The following is a 26,368-nucleotide window of genomic DNA, read 5'->3' as shown; positions in this document are numbered from 1 at the left end:
ATAAGTCGTTAGCTATGAAAGCGGATCGTTTTTCAGTAAAGAAAAACTCCGGGAAGTACTGCCTGCAGAACTGCTTCTCAAGAGCTGAATATAGAAAGCAGAACTATCAATCTGGGGAACAAGCGATGTCTTCCGAAACATCTGTTAATTCGGAGTGAACAAAGAACTTGCACATCTAGGAATACAAAAAATTTCTGCAGACAATCTCCGATGTCTGAAGAAAACATTCCTCATAAGCTAGTGCGAAGCAGCGGTGGACTATTAAGACTTCTGTTACAGGGCGGTAAACAGAAAAAGAAAGAGTCCAAGAAGTATCTCTGTTGAAAATATTCTAGCAATGTCGAAGGCGAAGAAACCGAATGACATAGCAGATGTTCATTCATGTATGCAAGAATCCCCGTTAATCAGGGACCTAAGTCCGTGATTATTGGGCAGAGATACGGTTCGGCAGTACAACATTGCAGGAGAGAGAGACGTAACAGACCGCGGGCACCGCGGAGAGTCCACTGGAACTGAGCTGCTATGGCCATGACAACAGTCTCATACAACGTAAGCTCTCGCCACCTCTTCATCCTGAGTTGCCAACTATTCCATTCTACGAAGGAATGGGTTCGGCTAGAACCATTGAGCAGAAAATACTCTCGTGCAAATATATTAAAGAGAAACGGATTTCGGTAAATACAAAAGCTGAGTTGGTGTTGTCGTGACAACACCAATAGTATCAAAAATCGAAACTGGAAACTCCTGTTAGGTTTGCAGTCCAATTAGGATACTTGTCGTCTCAGTCGGCATCGATAGAGCTAACTATTTATGCATCTGCACCTCGGACAAATCAACTGCTTAACAGAACATGTATATTAGCAGGTTTTTGTACAACGACTTCCATCCTACATTCTTTTCCCTACGAAGAGAGAGAGAAAGTAAGGATTGGAGATCTTATGTCTTCGTTCTCTAGTCAAGATGAAGAAGGAGAAGTTTTTTTTCCCGAAGGAAAAAACTTCAATGTGAACCGAGACCCGAAGGCAACAGTTCAAGCTTCTTATCTTATTAGACAGAAGACTTCATGAATACTGTCCATGAGTCTGCTTTGCCTTAAGAGCCTCAGCGAGGTAGTGACCTATGACTGAGAGTTCTTGTGGATCTGTCAATGGGGTCTTATCCACTTAAGCGACAGAACCTTATTAGGGTCTTTGTCAATGGGGACTAACCCGCTTACATGACAAAGCTTTTTTTGGATCTTGTCAATGGGCTTACTCACTTACATGACAGAACCTTTATGATTTTGTCAATGGGGGCCAGCCCACTTACATGACAGAACATATCGAGCATTTTCGAGGTTCCCGAACATCATAAAAATCATCGGGAATTCTCGTGTAGCTCACTGAGGACCATTGTTTTGCTTAAGTGTTAAGAGATCGTAAGAAACTCGAACACTGCGAATGCCACAAATTCCGCAGAATCTAAAGCACTTGGCAAAACCCCACCGAATTCGTCAGACGATGAGCAGTGGAGGTCATCTAGATTCCCGTATAAACCGAGGGAGGGGCAGGATCCCTCCTCAAAGACTGGGCTTACGCCAGGTAGGACCTGAAGGTCCCCACTCGGCAGTGCAGTCCTGAAAACAAAGAGAAGAGACGTTTCTCCGATTAAGGGCGCCTACCAGGTAGTAAGGCAACTGCTGAGAAAAGCGCTTGGTAGGCGCACAAGCGCCTGCAAGGAGAGGAGAGCCTGATTGGGGAGGCAGGTTCTCGCTCATAAGGAGAGGGGCTTCTGTCCTAGTAAGAGCGGTCGAAAGACGGCAATCTTCAGTCTGGCGCCTTGCGGCTGGAAGAAGCCTCGCAGACGGAAGGAGCAGTGCTGCTGGGAAGCGCATCTCTCCTAACAGGCGTCTCGTGTCCGATCGGGACATCGAGGAAGGAGATTCTTCATCGGAAATATCCTCAAGTTCTTGCCTCATCTTGATGGGGGAATCGCGATCAACAGAAGGTGAGCGTTTATTCTGAGAGGAGTTACCTGTTATATCAGTCCTCTGTTCTCTTGGAGAAGGGCTTCTTCTAAGTAGCTCAGAGAGTCTGGAAGGTGTCTCATGTCCGCCCTGACAAAGGCGACGGCCGCCTGTGCGACATCTTGTGCCTTTGTCACGGTCATCGACACTTCCAGAAACTCGTTTGCGTCTAGAAGAATGCTCTATCTCGGAAAGCAAAATGCCTGGCGCCTCGCGCCTGGATGAAGGTTCACATCCGGAAGGAGACTAGGGCCTGACCGGGGACTCGCGCCTGGCTGGCGCTTTGTGTCTGGAAAGCGGCTCGCGCCTGGATAGAGCCTCGCGCCTGGCTGGCGCTTCGCGGCTGGAAAGAGGCTCGCGCCTGGCTGGCGGCTCGTCTGGCTGTAGGCTGGCGCTTTGCGCCTGGAAAGAGCCTCGCGCCTGGCTGGCGCTTTGCGGCTGGAAAGCGGCTCGTGCCTGGCTGGCAGCTCGTCTGGCTGTAGGCTGGCGCTTGGTTGGCGACTCGCACCTGGGAAGAGCCTCGTGCCTGGGCAAAGCGGAATCGGACAAAGAGAAGCACTCTCTCTGGATGCCTTTGCAACGGCGATCCCTGGCAGTCTGGGAAGACACAGATCCTGCCGAAGGGACGCCCGATCGGTGGGGATCCTCCACAATCTCCGTAAGGCTTTCGACATTCCTCCTCCTCTGGGCCTGGGAGTTTGGAAGAGGTCTAGGCCTGGGAGCGTTGCAGAGCCGACCAGACGCCCCCTCCACTACACTGGGAACACTGCACAGAAATCTTTCACAGCACTCTTACCTTCCATTGCAAGTAACAGCAATTTCATCCTGCGAAACTTGGTATTCATGCCAGGAAAATCAGTAAGTGTTAATTAACTACACAACGAAACTTCAATAATGAAGGTTATCTAAGGAATTAAATCATATCAAAAGTTTCGTAATAATGACTGTCATTCAGTAAAATTATACAGTACGTAAAAATGACTGATACAAAAGAGCTGTATACATCCACTGTAATACAGCAAATTTACTGTAATACAGTGAATTCAATGCACACAGCAAACGTATACCGTTATTATTACAAAAGTTTCGTAGTAATGACTGTCAATCAGTAAATGTAAACAGAACAATAATTGACTGTACAAAAGAGCTGTAGTTTCATAAAAAACAAAAATCAATTCTACAGTGTGAGGATCTACCGAATTGCTCGTTCAGTAGTCTAACAATATACATTTAATCACATAAACTAACGACAGTACTAGCGACTGACGCAAAAAAAAAAAATAAATAAATAAAAAATAAAAAATAATAATAATAATAATGTGTATGCCAAGCCAATGATCCAATACGTCACCAAAAGACGGCCAAAAGATCCACGGCAAGCGAAAAACGAAATCCAAATCAGGAGGAACCAACAACAGGAGTTGTCAGAACCGGCAAAGAGAAAATCTGATTAGAGAGCGGGAGTGGTTCCTAGTCCTGCCACCCAGCGGCGGGGCGGTGGATCGCCTGACCTACCTGTAGTGTGTGCCGCGAAATTTGAAGTTCTGTCGGACGACGGAGTCTGGAGCTAAGTATATAGCTGACAGGGAAGTTGAATGTACAAAAACGCAATTGTAAGCTAAAACTCTTACAGTCTAGTAATATTTAGTCATTCATCTTCATTTTGAAACAAATTCGAAGTCCCTAGCACAATATTTAGATTTATGGTGAATTTAAAAAAAAAACTTTCCTTCCCTCCGCGCGCGGATTCTCCGCCACAAATCTCTGAAATGCGTACGTCGCATTATCGTTATATTTGCTCCGTTTCATATTAGGCATTTCATAGAGTTTTATATATGAAAATGTGCGCAATTTCATGTAGAATAAAAACAAAATAATTGAAGGTTGTAGCTTTTCTCATTTTTGAAATATTTGCATATAAAAAAATATATATAAAAAAATTCGACATTCGGTCAACTTTAACTCGTCCGAAATGGTCGAAAACTGCAATTGTAAGCTAAAACTCTTACAGAATAGTAAGATTCAATCATTTATCTTCATTTTGAAACAAATTGGAAGTCTCTAGAACAATATTTAGATTTATGGTAAATTTAAAAAAAAAAAATTTTTACGTCCGCACGTTATGAATTCATGCATCATTTTGTGATAATATTTTATCTGTGTTGCTTCGATCATTTTACAATGTGTTATATACCAAATTGATCGCAATTTATTGTACAATGCAACAAAAAAAATTAACTCGTTAAGCTTTAACCGTTTTGCTCACAGCGCGATTTGAATACAATTATATATGAAATTTAGTTTTTGCTTTATCATATATCGCATTATTTATATATGATAATGATATTTTTTTCATTTCTGATGGTTGCATACTAAACTTCAGGCAAAAAAAGGAGCCAAAAAGGAACTCTTAATCTTGAAAACTAAGCGCGCTGTGATTTTTTGAAAAAAATATTTTTTCTGCTTCGGCGCTCGCTCCGAGACTCCCTCGGCATACGGGAGATGATTTTTATTATACCCATTCGGCGTAAAAGGGTTAATATGGTCTGCATGGTAGTTCTACAAATTTTTAATGTAAGATTCAATGAAGTAACTGGTAAATTTTGGCCTAGAATGTGAGAGAGAGAGAGAGAGAGAGAGAGAGAGAGAGAATACTAACATTTCCCCCATCTCTTTATTTATCATATCTTCTAGTAAATACGTAAGTTAAAAAATCAAAAGAGAATGATAAAAGTATCGTTAGTAAAGTTATATTCATCGCTTACATGCTACAGCCATAAACAACTGAATGAAAATGGAAGGAAAATGGAATTTTTATAATAAAATTTATATTAATAATACTTACCTGTATAATTTATCTAGTCCTAAATCCATAAAAACCACACAAAAGTTTATCACATTGGCAACCCTGTTACCTCCTATTCTGTCCGCCAGTTGGCAACACTGCCGTTGAAAGTTACAAAATCTTCCCTTAAAAATCAGTTGTGATAGGCAGATCGTGGGGTACAATGGGTGGGACTAGATAAATTATACAGGTAAGTATTATTAATATTAGTTTTATTATAAAAATTCCATAATAAAGGGATTTTGACGTAAGGAAAAATCTATTTCTGGGCGATTGGTTCGTGTCGCTGCGCGAAATATCCCTTTAATCCATTATTTCTAAGGTAAATGAACTAACAAATACCAGAGAATAAATAAAATAAAGAAAAAGGTCAGTATAACTGACTCGCTCACCCTCCAAGAGGGCGTCGGTATGAACACTAGGGCGAGTGAGACCACTACCACGAACCTCTTACCAATAGAAATCTCCTACGACAAAACCCCCACAAAAGGGGAGCCGAACCACAGAATGGGCAGCAACTACTACTACTCCACCCCACGCTACCGACTGCTGTGCCTCTGGTGGCCATCCTGAAGTTAGCAGACAATCTTGAGCACAGGGATGGGTAGGGTGGGATTTCGCTGGGCGACACGAACCAATTGCCCAGAAATAGATTTTTCCTTACGTCAAAATCCCTTTTCTGGGCTCAGTTCGTGTCGCTGCGCGAAATCGTACCAGAGAATTAGCACAAGATTGTAAATGAAAATAAATAAGGTCTCAATAAAACTTAAAATAAAAAAAATTATTATAATTGCAAGAAAATATATATACACAATTGTTTATACAATTTAGAAAATACTTAAGATTAGCTTAAAGATAACATATATGTACAGGGCTTACATGGAATATATGTTGAACTTAACATCTGTGTATACTTATTACATACCATAGTAAATAAAGCAATTATAATAAATAAAATGATTCTGAACAAACTTAGAATACAATATCGTAAATAAACAAATTTTATACATGTTATATGGTAAATAAATTTATAGATCTTAATAGACAAAACCCATAACCATTATAAATGGAGATGTGTCACCCTAGCATAAAAATAAGGGGACCACATCATAGAGATCATTATATACAATCAATTGTGGGTGACCCTAGCAAAAAAATAAGGGACACCCACTGTACCATCACAAGAGCAGCTAAGACTCAAGGTAGACGTAGATGAACATGGTAGGTATAGACAAACTGTTGACTGAGATAGGTAGAAAGGAGATCTGGATCTTCAACTTAAGATTAAGCAGAGTCGGGGGAAACTATTTTACCCGCCGCAACTGCTGAAAATTTCAGAGATTCCAAGGACTTTAACCCTTTAAAGTCCACCCTGGGTTTTATGGGAAATATTAAAAAATCCTTTTAGTATGTTATAGTATGAGTAAATACAAGACCTTTTTACTCTTGTGCACTTTTACAAAATTCCAAAGTAAGCGAAAAATAATTGCATGCAATGAAGTATCCCGTATGGGAGCCTCGGGCCGACCTTAGGCGGACAACGCTCATCCCGTATGGGATCTATTGGGCCGTGCGGGCAACTTTTTCAAGTTTATAAATAATGTTGATTCGCCCACAAAACATATGATTATTATTGATGAATCACTTTTTTTTGTTCCACAATGTATAATAGAAACACATATATGGCTTTACAATTTAATTAATATAAAAATAAGTATACAATAATAAATACAAAAATAGTATAAAAATACAGAAAACACTATAAAAAAAACTCGAATACACAAAAATAGTATATAAATACACAAAACACTGTAAATAAAATAATACAAAAATAGTATAAAAATAGACAAAACACTATAAACAACTCTCATAACAAACAACTTATTTCGAAATCTTATGGAACAAAGCAAAACAATTCCTTTCTTCAGTAAGGCAAAGGGCCACCTTGCAATCCTCACACATCCAGCGGGATCTGTGGATGTGGCCTGCACCAGAACAGAACTTGCAAGTCTGCCTCATGGAGACATGCTTTGGCATGTGTAGGGCAGTGGCATTCTGGCGTGTCTCAATACTTGGCACAACTGCCCGTTGGCCCCTTCTTGGCAAAGTAAAATCTCTGGTGCCAAGAGAATTCCTGGTTATTCTGAAGGTTGACGACTTGAAGCTTCTGAGCCAATTGGAGATATCCAGACGGAAGTCCTTGAGCGGCTTGGGGTTTTCCTGCAAAGCCCAGGCAATCCCTCTTGTACAAAATCCAGGCGTTGCAGATGATCAAGTCAAGGAGGTAAGCAAAGAGCCTCATGTAGTACCTCTTTGCTTTGAAGGGGGTCCTGTACAGGTGTGTCAACATGTCACTCTTGTCAATGCCCCCCATGCGGTTGTTGTACATCTGGATGACAGATGGGCAAGGAATGGGAACCTTCTTCTTGGCTGCCCTGTCGTACCGCTCCACTGTTCCCATGGGCTCCACACCAACATCAGAGGACAAGATTGTCACAACGCTGTTGTCCTTCCATCTTGCAACAAGGATGCCATCAGAGCGACCATAGTTCCCAGTGTCCCCTTTGTGTCGCTTTCTTGTTCATCTCCTTCACAGACGTCAGGGGAGGATGACCAACTCGGTTTTCCCTGGCAGTGCCCACATACCGGCATCCATACTGTGATCTCAGGTACTTGGCCAACCCTATACTTGTGAAGTAGTTGTCTGCATACACTGCTGAGTTTCTGGGGTCCTTGATGGTATTCACTAAGGCGACAACAAACTTGGAAGTTACAGACATGGCTTCTCCTCTTCAGATAGCATAGTATGGTGGCTCACAAAGGTTGTCTCCCCTTGGGGGGTTACATGAGAATATCATGCCACAAAACCCATCCACACTGGAGCGGCAGAACAACTTGAAGCCCCACTTGTCAGGCTTCTTTGCGACATACTGGCGAAGGTTACCAGCCCTTGTGCCCTTATAGGCGACCATCACTTCATCAATGGAGTGGATAGGAGTCTCAGGAACTTTCAGGAACTCTCTGGTGACCTTGGTGAAGGGGACTCTCACCTTGAAGAACCGATCTTGGGATGCAGCTGCCTGGTCATTGTCGCTGAAGTGAAGGGAAGATCGAATTGCCTTGAAGTTGGTTCCTGGACATGAAGTCTGCAACTTGAGGAATCCTGGTCTTCACGGCCCAGAAGTCAACTATGCTAGGGAGAGGAACCAGGCCCATGTACACGATGAGGCCAAGGAAAACCATGAGATCCTCTTCTGACATGTGGAAGTTGCTGCCTACATCCTTCTGTCTTGAGTACAGGTTGGATGATACACAATGTGTTCCCTCAATTCAGTTGTGAAGAACTGGGAGAAATATTCATAAGGTTCCCTCAAATAGTCAGGCTTCTGATGAATGAAGTTGGGCAGGGCACGGATATCAATGTCTTCCTTCTTCCATTCATCAGCACGAGACCTCTTAGGGTTAGGCTCACCTTCCTCTTCCATAGGCATCGCTTGAGGGACAACAACATTGACCTTGCGAGCTGAAACAAGAATAAAGTAACATTAGTAAAACAGTAAATGTGTGTGTGCGCATGCATGTGTATGTCAAGTGAGTATGCATGTGTGTGCACGTGTATGTCAGTGAGTATGCAAGTAAACAAATAAGTTTTTAAAATACCCAATGTTTACAAACCATTTAAAGGGCAACAAATTTAAATACCATTATAACAACGAGACTTTTAAATACAATGTTTACAACACATTTCTCTCTCTCTCTCTCTCTCTCTCTCTCTCTCTCTCTCTAAGGATGTCTCATACTAACCTCTAGAGTTAGGAGGGTCAAAGGCATCGTCCTGAGTAAGGCCTTCGTCAGGAACGTAGGTAGGGTCGTCATCATCACTGTCAATGTCCAAAGGGCTCACGTCGACATCACTTCCTTCAGCGTCGTCAGGGGCTACCCATGGTACACGTTCCTGAGTCTCCAATGCAGCATTGCGTTGCCCATAAAACATACTGCTTTGGAACTGCAAAAATCAAAAACAACTTTAAAATCATGTAATGAAAGAAAAATGTAACTTTCCCTAACAAAAACCTATCATTCAATCCCTTGTAAGGTAATAATTTATATGCACATGAACCTAACATCTATAAATCATCACTATTATATCTAGATATATTGTTAAAATTATTCACAAATGTCTAAAACAAGCACTAAAAAAAATTACTTGACGTCGTATTCTACTGGCCGTTGTAACCGTTACGGTCCGATACATCCCTCATGGGATGAGCGTGGTCCGCCTAAGAACGACCGAAGTATCCCGCAAGGGATCTATACTTTTTTTTTTTTGTCACTACGACACGTCAGTAACACTACAGCCCTTCAAACCAACATCAAAAGGTAAGTATATCACTAGGCTTCACTATCCCACAGTCACTGTGTGCTTACCATGATTACGAAGTTCGGAGGGGGGGGAAACTTGGAGGTTACTGCGGCACGTCTTGACTGTTTTCCAACTTGCGCACGACTGAGGTGTCTGTCGAAGGCCCTCCAGTCTTTGTGCGAGGGCCTGGTGGCTTCTGATTGGTTGATTCGAAGAGCAGAGGAGTGTAGCTATGAGTTGCCAAAGCGTCAATTTCATACAAGCTCAAACTTGTTCACCACGACTACCCGAAAGTAGCTGTTTTAAAGATCCCAAATGGGATCTCTGGTCGTTAAAGGGTTAAGTAATGACGCTTAAATACTGTCGGCGATTTCCATCCAGTATACTTTTTCAAATCATCCAAATTCATGTGTTGGAAATAGTTAATTGAGGTGGCAACTGCCCTGACATCATGAGCTTTAGGGAAGGAATCAGGGTTGGCTTGTTTAATAAAGTACAGGATCTGTTGCCTGATACCTTTAATTGATTGAAAGTTACACCTTTTTTCTCTCCTAAAGAGAGGACCCGAAGAGGATGAGGATGTCCTGGACAGAAAGGCTCGTAAGGTCGATACTGGACAAAGAGAAACATCTTGCGGAAGGGGTATAACCTTCCACGGTTCCCACCTCAACAAAGGATCCTCATTCTTTGCTAAAAAGCTACGATCCGGGGAAAGTAGAACTTCCCCTGAGGGAAGAAATTCTATATGATTCAGATCTCTGGATAACGCCAACAGTTCTGAAATTCTAGCTCCTGAAGCCAAGCTTAATAAAAATAGAGTTTTTCTTAAGAGCATTATAAAATGAACATGTCGTATTGTCTGTTTCTGAAGCCAGCTTTAGAACATCATTCAAGAACCACGGACACTGACGTAGGCCTTACTGAAGTCTAAGTCTAGCACAAGCCTTGGGAATAGACGAGAAGTAAGAATCTGTCATGTCTATGTTGAAACCGAGTTGAAAAATCTTCTTCAAGGCTGACTTGTTTGTCGTAATAGTGCTAGCTGCTAAGCCTTTTTCGAATAAAGATCTGAAAAAGGATATAGCTGAATTGATTGTCATGATTCTAATGTCTGAATCTCTCAGGAAGATTGCCAACTTTTTGACTGCAGCATCATACTGTCTCAAAGTTGAATCTCTTTTATCAGATTCCAAGAAAACAATATTTCGTGGAATATCTGCATCTCTTTTAGCCGCAAACTTCATGAAGTCCATAAAGTTAGGGTTTTGAGAATTCCTGAGGAAGCGAACACAGTCTTCGTTTGTACTGACTGGGAGAGCCTGGGATTGGGAATCCGAAGAGGACGAAGACCCAGTTCCAGAATCAGAGGGTACCAGTTGCTCTTCGGCCAGTCTGGGGCTACTAGAGCTACTTGACCCTTGAACGTCCTGAGTTTGTTCAGTACCTTCAGGAGAAGATTCACTGGAGGAAAGACATAAATCTTCTCCCAGTTGTTCCAATCTATGGACAGGGCGTCCGTGGCATAGGCCAGAGGGTCCAGGTTGGGGGCCACATAACATGGAAGTTTGTGGTTCGCTTGAGATGCGAATAGATCTACTTGCAGACCTGGAACCCTCCGGAGAATCCATTGGAACGAACTGTTGTCCAGTGACCATTCCGACTCCAGAGGAACTGAGCGGGATAGAGCATCTGCTATGACGTTTCTCACTCCAGCTATATGGGTGGAGGAGAGGTGCCAACTGAACTTGTCCGCCAGGGAGAAGATGGCTACCATAACATGATTCAGATGTCTTGACTTGGAGCCTCCCCTGTTTACGCAATGGACTACCACTGCGCTGTCCAGAACTAACTTTATGTGAGAGTTCTTTGGCGGACGTAACCTCTTCAGAGTCAAGAACACCGCCATCGCTTCCAATACGTTTATGTGAAGCTGGCAGAACTGAGGTGACCAGGTTCCTTGAACCTTCTTGAACTGAGAATATCCTCCCCAGCCGCTTAACGAAGCGTCTGTGTGGATGGTAATCCCCGGAGGAGGAAACTGAAGGGGTACTGATATGGACAGGTTCTTCAATTTTGCCCAAGGGCGCAGACAATTCCGTAGAATCTGTGGGATTGATGACAACTTGTCCCTGGATCTGACATTTGCTCGTGAGCGCCAGATTCTGGTTAGGTCTTTCAGTTTGGCTTTCATCAAGATGTTTGTCACTGAGGCAAATTGGAGGGAACCCAGGATTCTTTCCTGGCTTCTCCTCGAAGCATATTTGTGCTTTAGAAATTGCTTTACTGACTTCGCTATTTCTTTTCTCTTGGCTGATGGAATCGACAGAGTATGGGAGGATAGATTCCATTGAATGCCCAGCCACTGAAAGTTGGACTTCGGAGTGAGTCTTGACTTTATTCCGTTTATCTTGAACCCCAGATACTCTAGGAACTGGATTACTTTCAGAGTGGCTTTGTGACATTCCTCGACTGTTGGAGCCCAAATCAACCAATCGTCGAGATACGCTACTACCATTATCCCTTGAGACCTCAGTTGTTGGACGACTACTTCCGCCAACTTCGTGAACACCCTGGGTGCCACGTTCAGACCGAAGGGAACTACCTTGAAGGAGAATGCTTGATCTCCTATCTTGAAGCCCAGATAAGGGCGAAAGTGTCTTGCAATAGGGATATGATAGTATGCGTCTGTAAGATCGATAGAGGTGGTGACGGCCCCACGGGGAAGTAAGGTCCGCACCTGCGAGATAGTCAGCATTTTGAACTTGTCGCAGCGAATGGCCCAGTTTAAGCGGGACAAGTCTAAGATTACCTTCTTTTTTGTGAGCCTTTCTTTGGCACGCTGAATAAGCGACCTTGAAACTTTAATCTGTTGACTCTCGCTAATGCTCCTTTCTGAAGGAGGTCCTCCGCATACTCCGTCATTTCTTTTGATGGAAGTTGAAGGAATGGTCTGGATGGAGGAGGATCCGCAATCCAACTCCAACCCAGGCCTTTGACACAATGCTCTCGTGCCCCAATTGCTGAATCCCCACCGATGCCGGAAGAGAAACAGCCTCCCTCCTACCTTCGACCTCTCACTGTTGCTGGGTTGAGTGACCTCCGCGGCCTCCACGGAAGTGTTTTCCCCTGTTGAGAGACCTTCCTGATCCTCTCTGACGAAAGGATCCCCTAGCTCTTCCTCCCCTGCCAAACCGGTCATAGTGCTGAAAGGCCTGGCCCTCCAACACTTGGTTAAAGGCTGGGGAGACAGCGTAGGAGGTGGAAGGCTGAGGCTGGGGGGAGATCACATAAATAGGTTGTGACTGAGCCTTAGAAGTAGAGGGTTGGGCTGATTGTACCATAGGTACAGCCGAAACAGCCTGGGTAAAACGTTGCTGCTTCTTTTGGTAAGGCTGGTAACGTTTAAGTTTCTTCTGAGACTTACCTTTTGCAGCTTCGTCTTGGCGTCTCTTAGCTGTGAGACCCCAACGATCTTTAAGGCTCTGGTTGAGCCTTGTTGCTTCAGCTTGGACCTCCTTGACCATCGACTCAGGAAAGAGGTCTGCCCCCCAGATGTTGGAGGAAAGCAACTTATTCGGCTCATGACGAATAGTGCTTTTTTTTTCCTGGAGGACATGCTTCCGACAGTTAATCCTAGCTGTAGCAAACTCAAACATAATCAGACTGGACGGTATGCGTCTGGGACCTTCGTCAGGAGCTTGAAGAGCGGCTCTGAAGCATAAGAAATAGCCGCTACTTCCGTCATTGCCATGGTATTCATGGACCTGGCAAGCCTAGACTTGGCCTCAAATTCAGCTTGAATGAGGCTGTCAGGAAGCCTAGGCAGCTTCTCGCCGAACTGATCCATAGCACAGTCTGGTTTGAGCTTGCCAGCCGAAAAAGGGTTAGGCAAATCTTTCCCACAATTCTCCAAGTGAAGGGAGCAAAGGAGATGTGGGGTCTGCTTCCCTTAATTGAGGTAACGATTCACCTTTGTGGGCAGCTGGAATGGTGACCGTTGCTATCTTGGTAAGGAAGGGAAGAGGAGTTCCCTCCTCCATCGTAAAAATGGTGAAGGGACTCTTGAAGGCTTGTATTCTCGTGTTAGAACAATCCATTTCCTCTAAACACCTGAGCCATTCTCTTTGAGCCTGGTCACGTGAGTAGAGGACTGTCTCCTTCGGTACCTTATCTTCTCTAGTCATGGCTGCGTCAGTAAGTCTGGCGTAGCCAATGAACGGCGGTTGGAGGCCCTCCGGGTAGAACTCGAAGTCCTCAATCCTTTGAGTACCACATTCCGGAATAGAGATAAGGCCGTCCTGGAAAGGGGCGTATGACGCCACTCTCCAGGGGTTGTTCATAGAGAACGGAGGCAGAGAGTCATGAGGTGGAAGCTGAAGCAGACCAGCACCGAAAGCTGGAGGAGTAGTAGAGGGGCCTGATAGTTTTTTTTTTTTTCCCCCGGCGAATTATATTGTCCTGGGACGTAATCCTATCGGACAACGGGAGAACATCTGCTCCATGCTGCTCCTCAGAGAGCCGACCAAGTTCTCCCATGTGTTGCAACACTCCAGCATTGGGATCCAAAGCCGGAGCTGCTGCGGAGGTAGAGGGATAACTTGGAACAGGTACCAAGGGGAGAGGAGAGACTGCCGGCTCAGCCGGAGTACGGGGCCTCTCCTTGGAAGACCTGCTCTTAGAGGACTTCGAGCTTGAAGCAGAAGCTCTAGACTTCTCTGCTCCGGGGTTTGCAGCCGGAGACTTATGAGATGTTGACGCCGACGAAGTCTTTTTGGACGACTACGACGTCTTTTTGAGGGTTTTCTGTACCCTCTGGCCCTTCACCTTAGGTTTCACCGAAGCATCGGGTGAAGCATAAAGGAGCTCAGCTCCTGTAAAGCCTTGGAAGGAAGCTGGAGAATTAGCAGGAGAAGAAGATCCAGTGGCGCCCAAGGGAAGCCCTTGGGCGTCCAACATACCTACCTCGACTAACAGGTCGTCAACACCTACCATCGGTTCTACATTTAAATCCAGTGTCGCGACTTCCGATGAGATATCGTGGCCTGGTTCCTTTATCGAAGTAGCGATCTGCTGTTGGATCGCCGCCATAGTCGGGGCTGCTTCTGCCGGGTCGACGTAACCAGACGACTTGCCGCCGGGGAACAGCAGGACAGCCATCCTCTTCTCCAGGATGTAGGGCTGTCCCTTGGCGGCGTTCTTCCCGAATCCGCCGACCCAAGCCCTCAGGGTTGCCAGAGCGGTCTCTCTAACGGCAGCAGCCTGGAAGTTTAAACTTAAAATTAAACCTTAAACTAAGACTAGGCTTAACCTAAAAGTTATCGGGGATGTAATACCCAACATAAAGAGAGCTTAAGCTTAAAATAAAAGATTAAAATTAAACTTAAGATCTAAAACAGTCATTGGAATTCATGTACGGAGTTGGAAATACTTACCCCGTCTAAGAACTGACTCACGAGATCGTAACAGATAGTGCAGGTTTCGTGGAACCAGACCTGCAGATTCCCATGCGGAGTCGCGCACGGAGCGTGGGACCTGCAGACTTCCATGTCCACAGGGGTCCTGGAGCATGGCGTTGAATCCGGATGCTCACAGTTGGTGGGTCTGTAAGTGAAAGGATACATGAGTACCATAAAAGACATCACTTACAGGCTAATAGAACTCCAATGCATGCCGGAGAGCGAAAAAATTTTGGGCATAACCCCTCCCTTACCGCCTGAATAGGCTTTAACCCCGGAGTGATCCGGTGTGACAACGGAGGTAAGGGAGGAACCCGGCTTAAGCTAGCTTAAATTAAACTTATGATAGCTTAAAATAAACTTAAAATACATTTAAGCATAAATAGCACTAAATTCCGGAATGGTTCCGGGTCGCGGAGGTGTTCGTCTCCCGGTATACCGACGAGACAGGATGGTTAGTTAAAAGACCAACTGTACGCCTGAGGTACGCCCGCGAGCGGGGAACCAGCTCCCTTCCTCGTGATTGACGGAGCTCCGGTAAGATAAAAAAGCACCGACAAACCGGGAAGGAGCGAGAGGGCGAAACAGACTCGAGCAAACATCGGGGCAACGGAGCAACAAAGGAGGGGGAAGGCCAATCCCCCTACCCAGTCACAACAAAGCACCGTGAAGCAGAGAGAACGGTCAAGTCCAGTCCTGTGTCTGTCCAGCCTCCCCTACTCCCTCCGCGTAGGGAGAGAGGGAGACAGGCCCGGGTGGAGCGAGCGAAGACGGACCTCCCTCCCCCCGGCTCTATGGGAGAGCGGGAGGAGGGCAGGGTGACTGGACGGGCGCCTGGCTGCATCGCGATCACATGGTGACCATGAAGCGGTAACTCGATAAAACACACAAAAAACGTAGCCTAGGTTAATGCAACCAAACTAATCAGCGAGATGCTATCGTAGATGCAACAAAACTGATGAGAGGAAGCAACAAAACTGATGGGGACCATGATAAACTGAACCTAGGCTACTCTAACGTGCCAGACGCCGTAGGCTAACCTAAAATACACAAAATCACTAAAAATTAAATTAAAATGAAAGTAGGAAAATAAAACAGTAGGAGAAAAAATCCAGGAGTGTACGACTAACCCGAGAGAAAGTCTACCACTCAAAGCTAGCCGGGGCCGATACTAAGAGCTGTGGCTAGGGTCTGGATAGAAACTAAATGCCTCCGCAAGGTAAAAGAAGACATGCATTCATGACATAAACCAAGTAGGCTGGACCCCTAACATAATGTAGATAACTAGTAATAGAGCGTAAAGTAAAAGGGAATGTTCTAGGTAAGGAAGACCAAGAACGAACCCGCCACGAGGCAGAACAATGCCGCCATGCTTCTGGCCGTGAGCCAGTATTTATACCTAAAAAACGGCAAATACTGACTCAAAGCTGGAAAAAACTAAGTAGGAACCTTACGGAATACTTAACTTAGCTGATGCGATGGCTGAACGCTCCATAATTAGATAAAATCCTCACAAAGGGGCACGAAAAACACAGAGACAAAAAAGTACGTCTGGTAAGGGCACCGTTGCTAACGTAAAGGATGGCCACCAGAGGCGCAGCAGTCGGTAGCGTGGGGTGGAGTAGTAGTAGTTGCTGCCCATTCTGTGGGTCGGCTCCCCTCTTGTGGGGGTTTTGTCATAGGAGATTTCTATTGGTAAGAGGTTCGTGGTAGTGGTCTCACTCGCCCTATGTTCATACCGACGCCCTCTTGGAGGGTGAGCGAGTCAGTTATACTGACCTTTTTATTTTATTTATTCTCTGGTATTTGTTAGTTCATTTACCTTAGAAATAATGGATTAAAGGGATATTTCGCGCAGCGACACGAACTGAGCCCAGAAATAAATATTACCTTAAGGGGGCCGGCCGGAACCCCTATATTATAATGGTGGTATAGGGCGAAAAATGCAAAGTCATGAAAAAATTCATGGAGCTTCATATGGCAATTGAGAATACGTATACGAAATATTTCGTCAAAATTCCTCTTACTTTCGTAGTTACAGGGTAATTAGTAAACATAACTCAATAAGCCTAAAACATTCATCCGTACAAGAAAATGCAATATTTCTTCTGTTATCGTAAATTTTGATAATTATTGGCAAAGAAATTGGGAGAAATGGCATCTGTAGAGATTTCGTGGCTCGCATAAGCGAGTATCTAGTTCAGTCATGAATCTGTTGGACCATAGACTTCAAGTAGGTTACACGTTCGAGTTTCACCTCGTGACATTCTATTGCTTTTACGTATTTTTATGTATGTTTCGGCAAGAAGTTCATCATGCCAATGAGGAAAAGACAAGAAAAACATCTCGCTAACATACAGACGAAGAAAAATCGCTCAAGTATTATTACAGAATATCATAATATACGCGTAGTTAGTGAAGAGAGAGGGGAGGGTTGCTTAGTAACGCCCCTTTCTTGCCTGACAGCACACGTCACACTGTGCCCAAGGCTACGATCTTTGAGCAAAGAGATCTTCATTTATGATAAATAACATAGTTTTCGTTTTTTATTACCCAAAATGGAATATGAAATTCATAATAATCATGATTTATTAACCCTTAAACGCCGAATGGACGTATTAAATGTCGAGTCAAAATCTCCCCCGATTTCCGAATGGACGTACCATACGTCGGCTCAAAATAGTTTTTTTAAAAATTCGCGGAAAAATACTTATAGGCCTACCAGCCGAAAACTTTTGAATCACGCGCCTTGGGGGATGCTGGGAGTTCACGGATCAAGGCGTTGTTTTGTTTACAATCGTTACGCAGGCGCGCAAGCGCGAATTTCTTTCTTATCGCACTAAAAAGTATCAGTGACAAATCTCAAAAATTATTTCGTCACTTTGACATAATTTTTGCACAGTTTTAAATTATCCGTTACATGAAGTATTATATATGAAAATGTGCGCAATTTCATTTAAAATACAACAATAAAATACTCATGATTGTAACTTTTATCAGTTTTGAAATATTTCCATATAAATAACAATAAGTGCCAAAATTTCAACCTTTGGTCAACTTTGACTCTACCGAAATGGTCGAAAAACGCAATTGTAAGCTAAAACGCTTATTTTGTAGTAATATTCAACTATTTACCTTAATTTTGCAACAAATTGGAAGTCTCTAGCACAATATTTCAATTTATGGTGAATTTATGAAAAAACATTTTCCTTACGTCCGCGCGGTAACTCTTCCGAAAAAAATCATACATGCGATTGTGGTAATGTTTGCACCATTTTAAAATTAGCCGTTACATAAAGTTTTATATATGGAAATGTGCGCAATTTCATGCACAACACAACTAAAAACAACCCATGGTTGTAGCTTTTATCAGTTTTGAAATATTTTCATATAAAAAATGATAAGTGACAAATTTTCAACCTTCGGTCAATTTTGACTCTACCGAAATGGTCGAAAAACGCAATTGTAAGCTAAAACTCTTATATTTTAGTAATATTCAATCATTTACCTTCATTTTGTAACAAATTGGAAGTCTCTAGCACAATATTTCGATTTTTGGCGAATTTATGAAAAAAATAAAATTTTCCTTACGTCCGCGCGGTAACTCTTCCGAAAAAATCATACATGCGATTGTGGTAATGTTTGCACCATTTTAAATTAGCTGTTACATAAAGTTTTATATATAAAAATGTACGCAATTTCATGTAGAATACAACGAAAAATAATTGAAGGTTGTAGCTTTTCTCATTTTCGAAATATTTGCATATAAATCACGATAAATAGAAAAAAAAACCAACTCGGTCAACTTTGACTCTACCGAAAAAAAATGTCGAAAAAAACGCAATTGTAAGCTAAAAATCTTATATTTTAGTAATATTCAATCATTTACCTTCATTTTGCAACAAATTGGAAGTCTCTAGCACAATATTTCGATTTATGGTGAATTTATGAAAAAAACTTTCCTTCCCTACGCTCGCGGATTCTCCGCCATAAAACTCCGAATTGCGTACATCGAATTCTCGGAAAATTTGCTCCGTTTCATATTAGGCATTTCATAGAGTTTTATATATGAAAATGTGCGCAATTTCATGTAAAATAAAAGGAAAAATATTTGAAGGTTGTAGCTTTTCTCATTTTCGAAATATTTGCATATACTCGCAATAAATAGAAAAAAAACCAAGTTCGGTCAACTTTGACTCTACCGAAATGGTCGAAAAACGCAATTGTAAGCTAAAACTCTTACAGTATCGTTATATTCAATCATTTGTATTCATTTTGAAACAAATTGGAAGTCTCTAGAACAATATTTAGATTTATGGTGAATTTAAAAAAAAACCAGTTTTTTACGTCTGCGCGTTATGAATTCGTACATCATTTTGTGATAATATTTTTCCGGTGTTGCTTTTATTGTTTTACAATGTATTATATATCAAAATGATTGCAATTTAGTGTAAAATACGAAAAAAAAGAAACTCGTTAGCTTTTACCGTTTTTTGCACAGCGTGATTTTAATACAATTATGTATGAATTTTTTTTTTTTTCGCTACCATACATCGCATTATTACCATATGATAATGATATTATTTTTCATTTCTGATGATTGCATACTAAATTTCAGGCAATGACAAAAAAAGGAGCCAAAAATGAACTCTTAATCTTCAAAACTAAGCGCGCTGTGATTTTTTTGAAAAAATCATTTTTTCCGCTTCCGCGCTCGCTCAAAACCGGCTCCGGAATTCGGGGAGGTTTTTTATTTTTACCGCTTCGGCGTTTAAGGGTTAAATTGTCTTTGTAAAAAGAGAGTACACCTTCGAGTTTCACCTCTGACATTCTCTTGCATTTACGTTTGTTTATCTTTGTTTCGGCAAGAATGTCATCATGCCAAAGAGGAAAATACAAGGAAAACATCTCGCTAACATACAGAAGAAAATTCGCTGTAATAAGCATAGTTAGTGAAGGGGAGAGAGGGGGTTACGTAGGAAGGAGTGCCCCATCTTGCCTCAAGCAGTGTCCCAGGCTACGATATATGAGCAAAGGGATCATCATTTATGATTAAATTATGATAAATAAAATAGTTTTGGTTTATTAATACACAAAAAAGAAATATACATTCATAATAATCATTATTTATTAACACTGTCTTTATAGAAATACGAAGGAAAACTTTGAACGCCCGTATCTCAAAACTATACTTATTGACCTTCAAATTCTATCTCCTCACTTAGTTTTAAAGCTATAACATTGGAATTTGGTATATAGCTCAGAAAGACATTATAGAACAATCAAATAGAGCCCTTTTTTCCAATTTTTGTTTCGTCTTTTTTTTATAAATTTTTTTTTCGTGATTTATAGGGTTTATTTTTTTACCATATTGAAAAATTCATATCTAGTAAAAAAAGGACTTTTAGAAAACAAACTCTCCATTTGATTGGAAGTCTACATCAGGTCTATATATGGTAGTAATCCCAGGTCTTAATATTAAATATCAAAGGAGGAGATAGAATTTGAAAAACGGTTATTTTCAGGATAAATTGCCCTGGCGTCACAAAACCGAAGGTCAGAGGCGAAAATCATATGCGGTTTGGAGATGTCCCAAGTCACCTTATTAAGTGGTATGAATGTCAAAGTCCTGTCGTTAAAAAACGGCATTAGCCGGTTGGCCCCCTTAATATAAGTTATCTAGCACGACCTGTCCTGCCGTCACCAACAGGCCCAAAGGACAAAGGTTGCCTAGAAATAGAGAAACATCCCTCAAGTAAAAAGATGCAAAAACAGAATTAGAATGCCAAGTCGCCGCCTCAAGCACCTTGGCGACAGAGACGTTCTTCATGAAGCTACCGATGTAGCGACTGCTCTTGGTGCCTGGCCTTCATGGGCAACCGAACCGCCAGTTTTAACAATAAGATCTCTGAGGAAAATGGATACACCATTCTTTGACATAGGTCTCTTGACATTTTGGGGTGATACAAATAGATGACAGGGATGACCCTGAATGTCCTTCGTGCAACATAAATAGCATGAGAGTGCCCTAACAGGGCAAAGAACTAATTCTTCATTTAAATTACAAAGTCGACTAGAGACTTCAGAACAAAAGACCTGGGACTTGGATTATCAGAAGATTCAACTTTGCGACAAATTCGGGACGGTATGACAGAATCATCTTGTCCAGATCTGGCAACCAGAAAAGAGTGCTTGCAGTTCGCCCACCCTCTTGGCTGTCACCAGCGAGACAAGGAAAAGTGTCTTAAAAGAGAGGTCCCTAAAATCGGCAGTATTCAAAGGCTCAAAAGGAGGGAACCTCAAGGCTTGAAGGACTAATAACGTCCCATGTCGGAGGAGACAACCGCAGACTGGGTTGAGATAGGTAAAAAGATAGAATTAAATCTCTAATGACATAAGAAGAAGAGATTTCAGGGAGCTTCGCCTTAAAATCATTGGAAAGCATCGACCTATAACCCTTAATGCATGAAGATGACAGGCCCCTGTCATGATGTAAATGAACTAAAAACTCCACTATTTTTGGTAAGGAAGGCCTAGAAATTGAATACCCTTGAGACCTACACCAATGTCTGAAAACCGACTATTTAGCTTGATAAATTACTCTAGTTGATTGCCGTCTGGCAAGAGCCAACAGTCAGGCCACTCTGGAGGAGAACCCTTCCTGCTTGGGGAATCTCCTGACAGTCTACAGGCATGGAGATGAAGCATGTGGAGCCTCTGGAGGAACCGAAAAATGAGGTTGTTTGAGAAGATCTGGTATCTTTGTCAGGTGAAGGAGGGGCTCCACCAGTGCTTCCAGTAGGTTGGGAAACCACTCCTCCTGTGGCCAGAAGGGGGCGATCAAGGTGAGATCCAGACACTTGGTCACCCTAACTTTGTTCAGAACTGACCTCACCAGAGCAAACGGAGGAAATGCATATGCTTGAAGGCCCTCCCAGTCCTACAATAGAGCGTCGGTCCCGGCACTCCGAGGAGTCTGGTAAGGGGATCTGGCACCAAAAATTCAGTGGGGTGGCAAACAGATCGACTGTGACAGGCCACTTCTTTCTGAGGCTGCCAAAGACTTCCTGGCAAAGTGTCCATTCCAACCCTTGAACTTTGTTCAGTCTTGACAAGGCGTCTGCTATGACGTTGTGATGGCCTAGGATAAACTGAGGGACCAATGTAATTCTCCTGTCTTCTGCCCAACACAAGACTGATCGGGCTTCTTGAGTGAGAAGGTCCAACTGTGTACTACCTTGGTTTCTTAACTACGAGACTGCTGTGATGTTGTCGACCTAAGATCACTACAACTGACTCCGGCAGCTGATCCTGAAATGAAAGAAGGCCTAGGTGCACTGCCCTTAGTTCCCTCCAATTTATTGACATGATCCTCTCTTCCTCTGACCAAAGGCCTGAAGCGGCTTCGGAGCCCAGATGCGCGCCCCAACCTTGATCTGAGGCGTCTGACCAAAACAACAGGTCTGGCAGAACTGAAAGAGGAGACGATCCTTGACTCGAGGCAGTGAACTTGCATCCACCAATGGAGATCCTCTGACATTGTGGAGAGGAGGTGACTATCGTGTCCTTGGACACAAAATTCCATGACTGGCGAAGGGTCGACTGAAGAGACCTCATTCTGAGACGATCTCCGGGAACCAGTTGGATGAGGGAGGACAAATGGCCCAGGAGAGTCCTCCAAAGAGAGACTGGCTGCATTATGGAGGACAAATTCTTTACCAGACTTAAAAGCCTGTCTATCCGTTTCTGAGAGGGAAAAGCCTTCAAAATCTGGGAATTCAAAACAATCCCCAGATATGTCATGATCTTTTAAGGGATTAGATTGGACTTGTCGAAGTTGCCACGAATGCCCAACTTGACACAGAGCCAGAACTATCTCCCTCTATCGGAGACATTTCTCTAGAGAGTGGGCCTGGACTAGCCAATCGTCCAGCTACCAAAGCATCCTTACTTTTTTAACCAATGCAGAATATCCGAAACAGGAGCCATCACCTGAGAAAAGACCTGTGGGCAGTGGTGAGGCCGAAACAATGGGTCTTGAACTGGAAAACTTCCGAATCCGTGAAAAATCGTAGGTAAGGTCTGCTGCAGATCGATGGAAATCATCCAGTCCCCCTTCCTGATGGATGAAAGAACAGTCTGAACTGTCTCCATCCGGAACTTGGACTTTGGAATGAACTTGTTTAGGACCGAAAGATCTATGATGGGGTGCCAGGCACCCGAGGCCTTAAGAACCACAAACACCCATGAGTAAAACCCGGGAGAAGGAGGATCTCGCTCTATGGCATCCTTCTCCGAGAGGGCTGAAAGCTCCTCCAAGGCTTGACCCCTGATTGAGTGAGGGGAATAACTGCTGAACTCGAGAGGTCTCGAAACAAAAGGGATCTCATAACCTACCTTCAGGACCTTCACTACCCAAGCATCCACCATTCTCTCCTGCCAAGCTGACCAATGGTGAGAGAGACAAACTCCTACTGCAGTCTCCGGGTGAGGTAATGACTCCTACTTCCAAAAATTCTTATGCACAGACAAGGAAGAAGAAGAAGGACCTCTTGGAGGTTGAGCTCTTCCTCTGCCCTTAGATTTGCGCCTAGAACCTCTCCCGCATTTCAAAGGTTGAGAGCCATAGGAGGAAGCTGAGGCGCCAGAAACTTGAGATGTACTTGGGAGAAACGAGCCAGATGAAGGAGGTTGTTGAGCTGGAGCACCTGAGGACAAAGCTTTTTATAAGGCCCAGTGAGCTTCAGAAGAGGCATTGCCTTGATGTTCTTTCAAAACCTCAAAAACCACAGACATATCAAAAAGGGAATCGCCGTAAGGAGAAGAGGACAATAAGCGATTTCTCTACATCTCCAAACAAGAAGAGGGTAACTGCGACAAATACAAGTTACGCCTTAGAGAAACGAGAAAGGCCTGCATAGAAGCGGCAAGCTCATTCTGATGTACAGAAGTGATTGAAATAGACAAGCAAATTTCTCAAAAAGAGGAGCATCGGGAGGAACAAACCTTGAGTCCTTGACATACATTAAAAGACCTCTGAGGACTCACATGGCAATAAAGTCTTTGAGTGAGACTGAGACCGAAGCCTTGGAAAGCAAAGGCTGACCCAAAAGTCAGACAAAATCAGGATTTGGTTTGGGGGTTCGAGAGAATGAAGTATCATCCGCCACCTGATAAACACCTCTCTGGTGTCGTAGAACAGAAGAGAGCTTCCTCTTCCCTTCCCCAATCACCTTTAAAAGTTTAGCAGTGATGTCTGACCTCACTCGCAAACCTCTGAGCAGAGGGAAAATGTAAAAATTACCACCACCAGGAAGGACTGACAAGAAAAGTCCTTTCTGCAATACAAGGCAGAGGCTGCCTCTGTTTTTTAGGCCTCGCCTGAGGAAGAAAACTCAAAACTAAATAAAAAAAGTTTCTTGAACTCAATATCATGACCGCCATTCAACGAAACAACAATATCACACGAATCCACGTCATCATCATCATCGTCAGATCCTAAAGCTGGTATCACACTAGTCATTTCTTGCTCGTGGTTTTGGCCAGCACCCAGCTGATGCTCGTGAGCAAAAGTGTTGTATCGTCACACTAGGAACTCGTGGTTTCGAGGAGCCGTAGGAAAAAGTAAACAAAACTGATCAGCTGATATCATCCTGGCGCCCAGAAATTGTCGGACTGTTGCAAGATGCGCTGCAGTGGTTTATTTCTCGGAAACTTACGTGAATGCAAGAGTAACAAAAAACGTTTGTGGGTTCAAGAGTGGCTCAGGAGAGTACGTCTTATCAGCAGCAGCCATCTTGTTTGTTTACACTATGCTGTGGCTCGTGGCTCGTGCTGGCTGCTTCCCGTCCTGTTGGGAAGCTAGAATCTCGAGCTAAAAGCTCCCGGTTTTTCATTCTCGGCAGCAACGGCTCGCTGCTCGAGAAAAAAATGCCTAGTGTGAGGCCAGCTTAACTGTGAAACTTTGCCCGTCTTAGGTCTGAAAACTAATGCCCCTTCCCCCTTATCCTAAATAAGCGCCCTTTGGCACTGTTACGGGACTAACAGGGGACACATTGGGTAAAGAATTGTCAGGCACCTGCCCAGACCGGATCCCCCCTAGGCCTCCACCATGAGGGGGTCACAAGCCAGGGTATCTGTTGCACTGTTACCCAGGGTGCTGTCGACAGGTACCTAATGAGGAGCTGAAAATGAATCTAAAAGATTGTAAAACACTCCAGTAAAAGCTGCTTCAAAATTTTCTGACAGTTTGTTAAACTTGGATGAAATGTCTCTATCTAAACTATGCTGTAATGTTTCAAATTTCTTATTCCAACTATTTTCCATCGCCAAAAATTTTGAGCCAAAATCAGAAACGACTTCATTAGTTACCAGTTGTACAGGTGGCAAAACATCAATTAATTCGGAATCGGAATCACATGATACTGAAACCAAAGAACCAGAACCATTAGATATAGGTCAAGCTACTGATTTCTTTTTCTCCTTAATCAATCTTTTACACTGCAAGATTCTTTGATGTTTAACATACACCTTCATGTCTACATCAGACCAAGACTTACATAAGTTGCAATGAGAAGTCAAGTCACAAAGCTATCCACAAGTTACAAAAGTCATGGGGTTCATACTCCCTGCTACTCATCCTTGTCCCACAAACCGGGCAATTCCTGATGTTGCTAACAGAAGGAAGGGTCAATTCATCTTGGCTATCCATTGGACAGGTCACGTAAATCCAGGATGCGCATAAGTTCGTCAAGATAAAATATATACTACAATAGAAATAAAAGTTAATTCAGTAATTTCGTGGATTTCATAAATGGTAAATGACATAAAGCCACATTAACAATTAATGAGAGCTTTAAAGGCACAAAAAAAGGTTTTGGAAATTTATAAAGAGCGGCTGTGATGTAAACAACATGGGCTCTCATTAACAACTGATTTTCAAGGGAAGGTTTTGTAACTGTCAACGGCTGTGTTGCCAACTGGCGTACAGAATAGGAGGTAACAGGATTGCCAATATGGTAAATTTTGGTAAGGTTTTTGGGGATTTAGGGCTAGATAAATTATATTAAGGTAATGTTTATTAATAAAGTTTTGCTACAACAACCTAACCAAATCTGATAATAACAATGTTTGGCTTGCATTTCAGTCATTGTACGAGAGTAAAAAAATTACTGTAGTTATGACACAAATGATGTTAATTTAAGTAGAACAGGACTTAGATATTTTTTACATAATACCTTATTTTGGTATGGAGAAAACATTGGCAAGGAAATGTAGTACAGGTAGCCACCAGTTACCGTTGTTGTCGGTTACCAGCATTTTGGTTTACACTAGCACTGTTGTCTGGTTATCGGTAGCTTAGGCTAAGTTATCCTTCACTTAGCTTTATCCAATAATACTGTGTAGCTCATATTACTATAGTATTATAATATACAAGCAAACCGATTATGATTTGGTTTGGAAAAACCTTTTAAGGGCAGAGGTACGATTATTTTGCTGTATTTAACACAATTCAGAGCAATTTTCTTTCATTTAGCTTAAATTCATCTCTAGAAACTATTTATATGGGACAAGGTTATTTTCCGTTATATGAAGTGTTTTGGAGTTGATCTATGACTTAAATACATCTTGTGAACTAGATTTAGTTATTCCTTTTGTTAGTAAATGGTGTCAGGAGCAAGTTTTTTTTGTGTAAAAAA

The 26,368-nt window shown here is 42.9% G+C and overlaps 2 protein-coding genes across 5 annotated transcripts in view; both read right to left on the bottom strand.

The window, feature by feature from the left end:
• LOC135216354 (phenylalanine--tRNA ligase, mitochondrial-like) overlaps positions 1-26,368 on the bottom strand; it is a 292,985-nt gene that overhangs the window by 129,364 nt on the left and 137,253 nt on the right. The gene's annotated exons all lie outside the window — the stretch shown is intronic.
• Positions 7,643-9,578, bottom strand: LOC135216216 (uncharacterized). The gene is made up of 4 exons (XM_064251351.1): positions 9,279-9,578; positions 8,655-8,856; positions 8,130-8,373; positions 7,643-7,943 (listed from the first exon to the last, which is right to left on the bottom strand). The coding sequence occupies exons 1-4, from the start codon at positions 9,279-9,281 to the stop codon at positions 7,643-7,645; spliced, it is 750 nt and encodes a 249-aa protein (XP_064107421.1). The 5' UTR covers positions 9,282-9,578.

The sequence above is a fragment of the Macrobrachium nipponense genome, chromosome 6, assembly GCF_015104395.2.
Source record: "Macrobrachium nipponense isolate FS-2020 chromosome 6, ASM1510439v2, whole genome shotgun sequence".
In the NCBI taxonomy this organism is placed as follows: Eukaryota; Metazoa; Arthropoda; class Malacostraca; order Decapoda; family Palaemonidae; genus Macrobrachium; species Macrobrachium nipponense.
The sequence above is the reverse complement of the archived record's forward strand: the minus strand, read 5'-3'. Positions and strand labels throughout refer to the sequence as shown.

What these genes read in the sequence shown, in the direction of transcription:
- LOC135216216 (XM_064251351.1), bottom strand. An exon ending in TGACCCTCCTAACTCTAGAG is followed by an intron (nt 8,374 to 8,654) that starts GTTAGTATGAGA and finishes TTCTTGTTTCAG; the next exon opens with CTCGCAAGGTCAATGTTGTT. An exon ending in TGTACTCAAGACAGAAGGAT is followed by an intron (nt 7,944 to 8,129) that starts GTAGGCAGCAAC and finishes CCTTCACTTCAG; the next exon opens with CGACAATGACCAGGCAGCTG.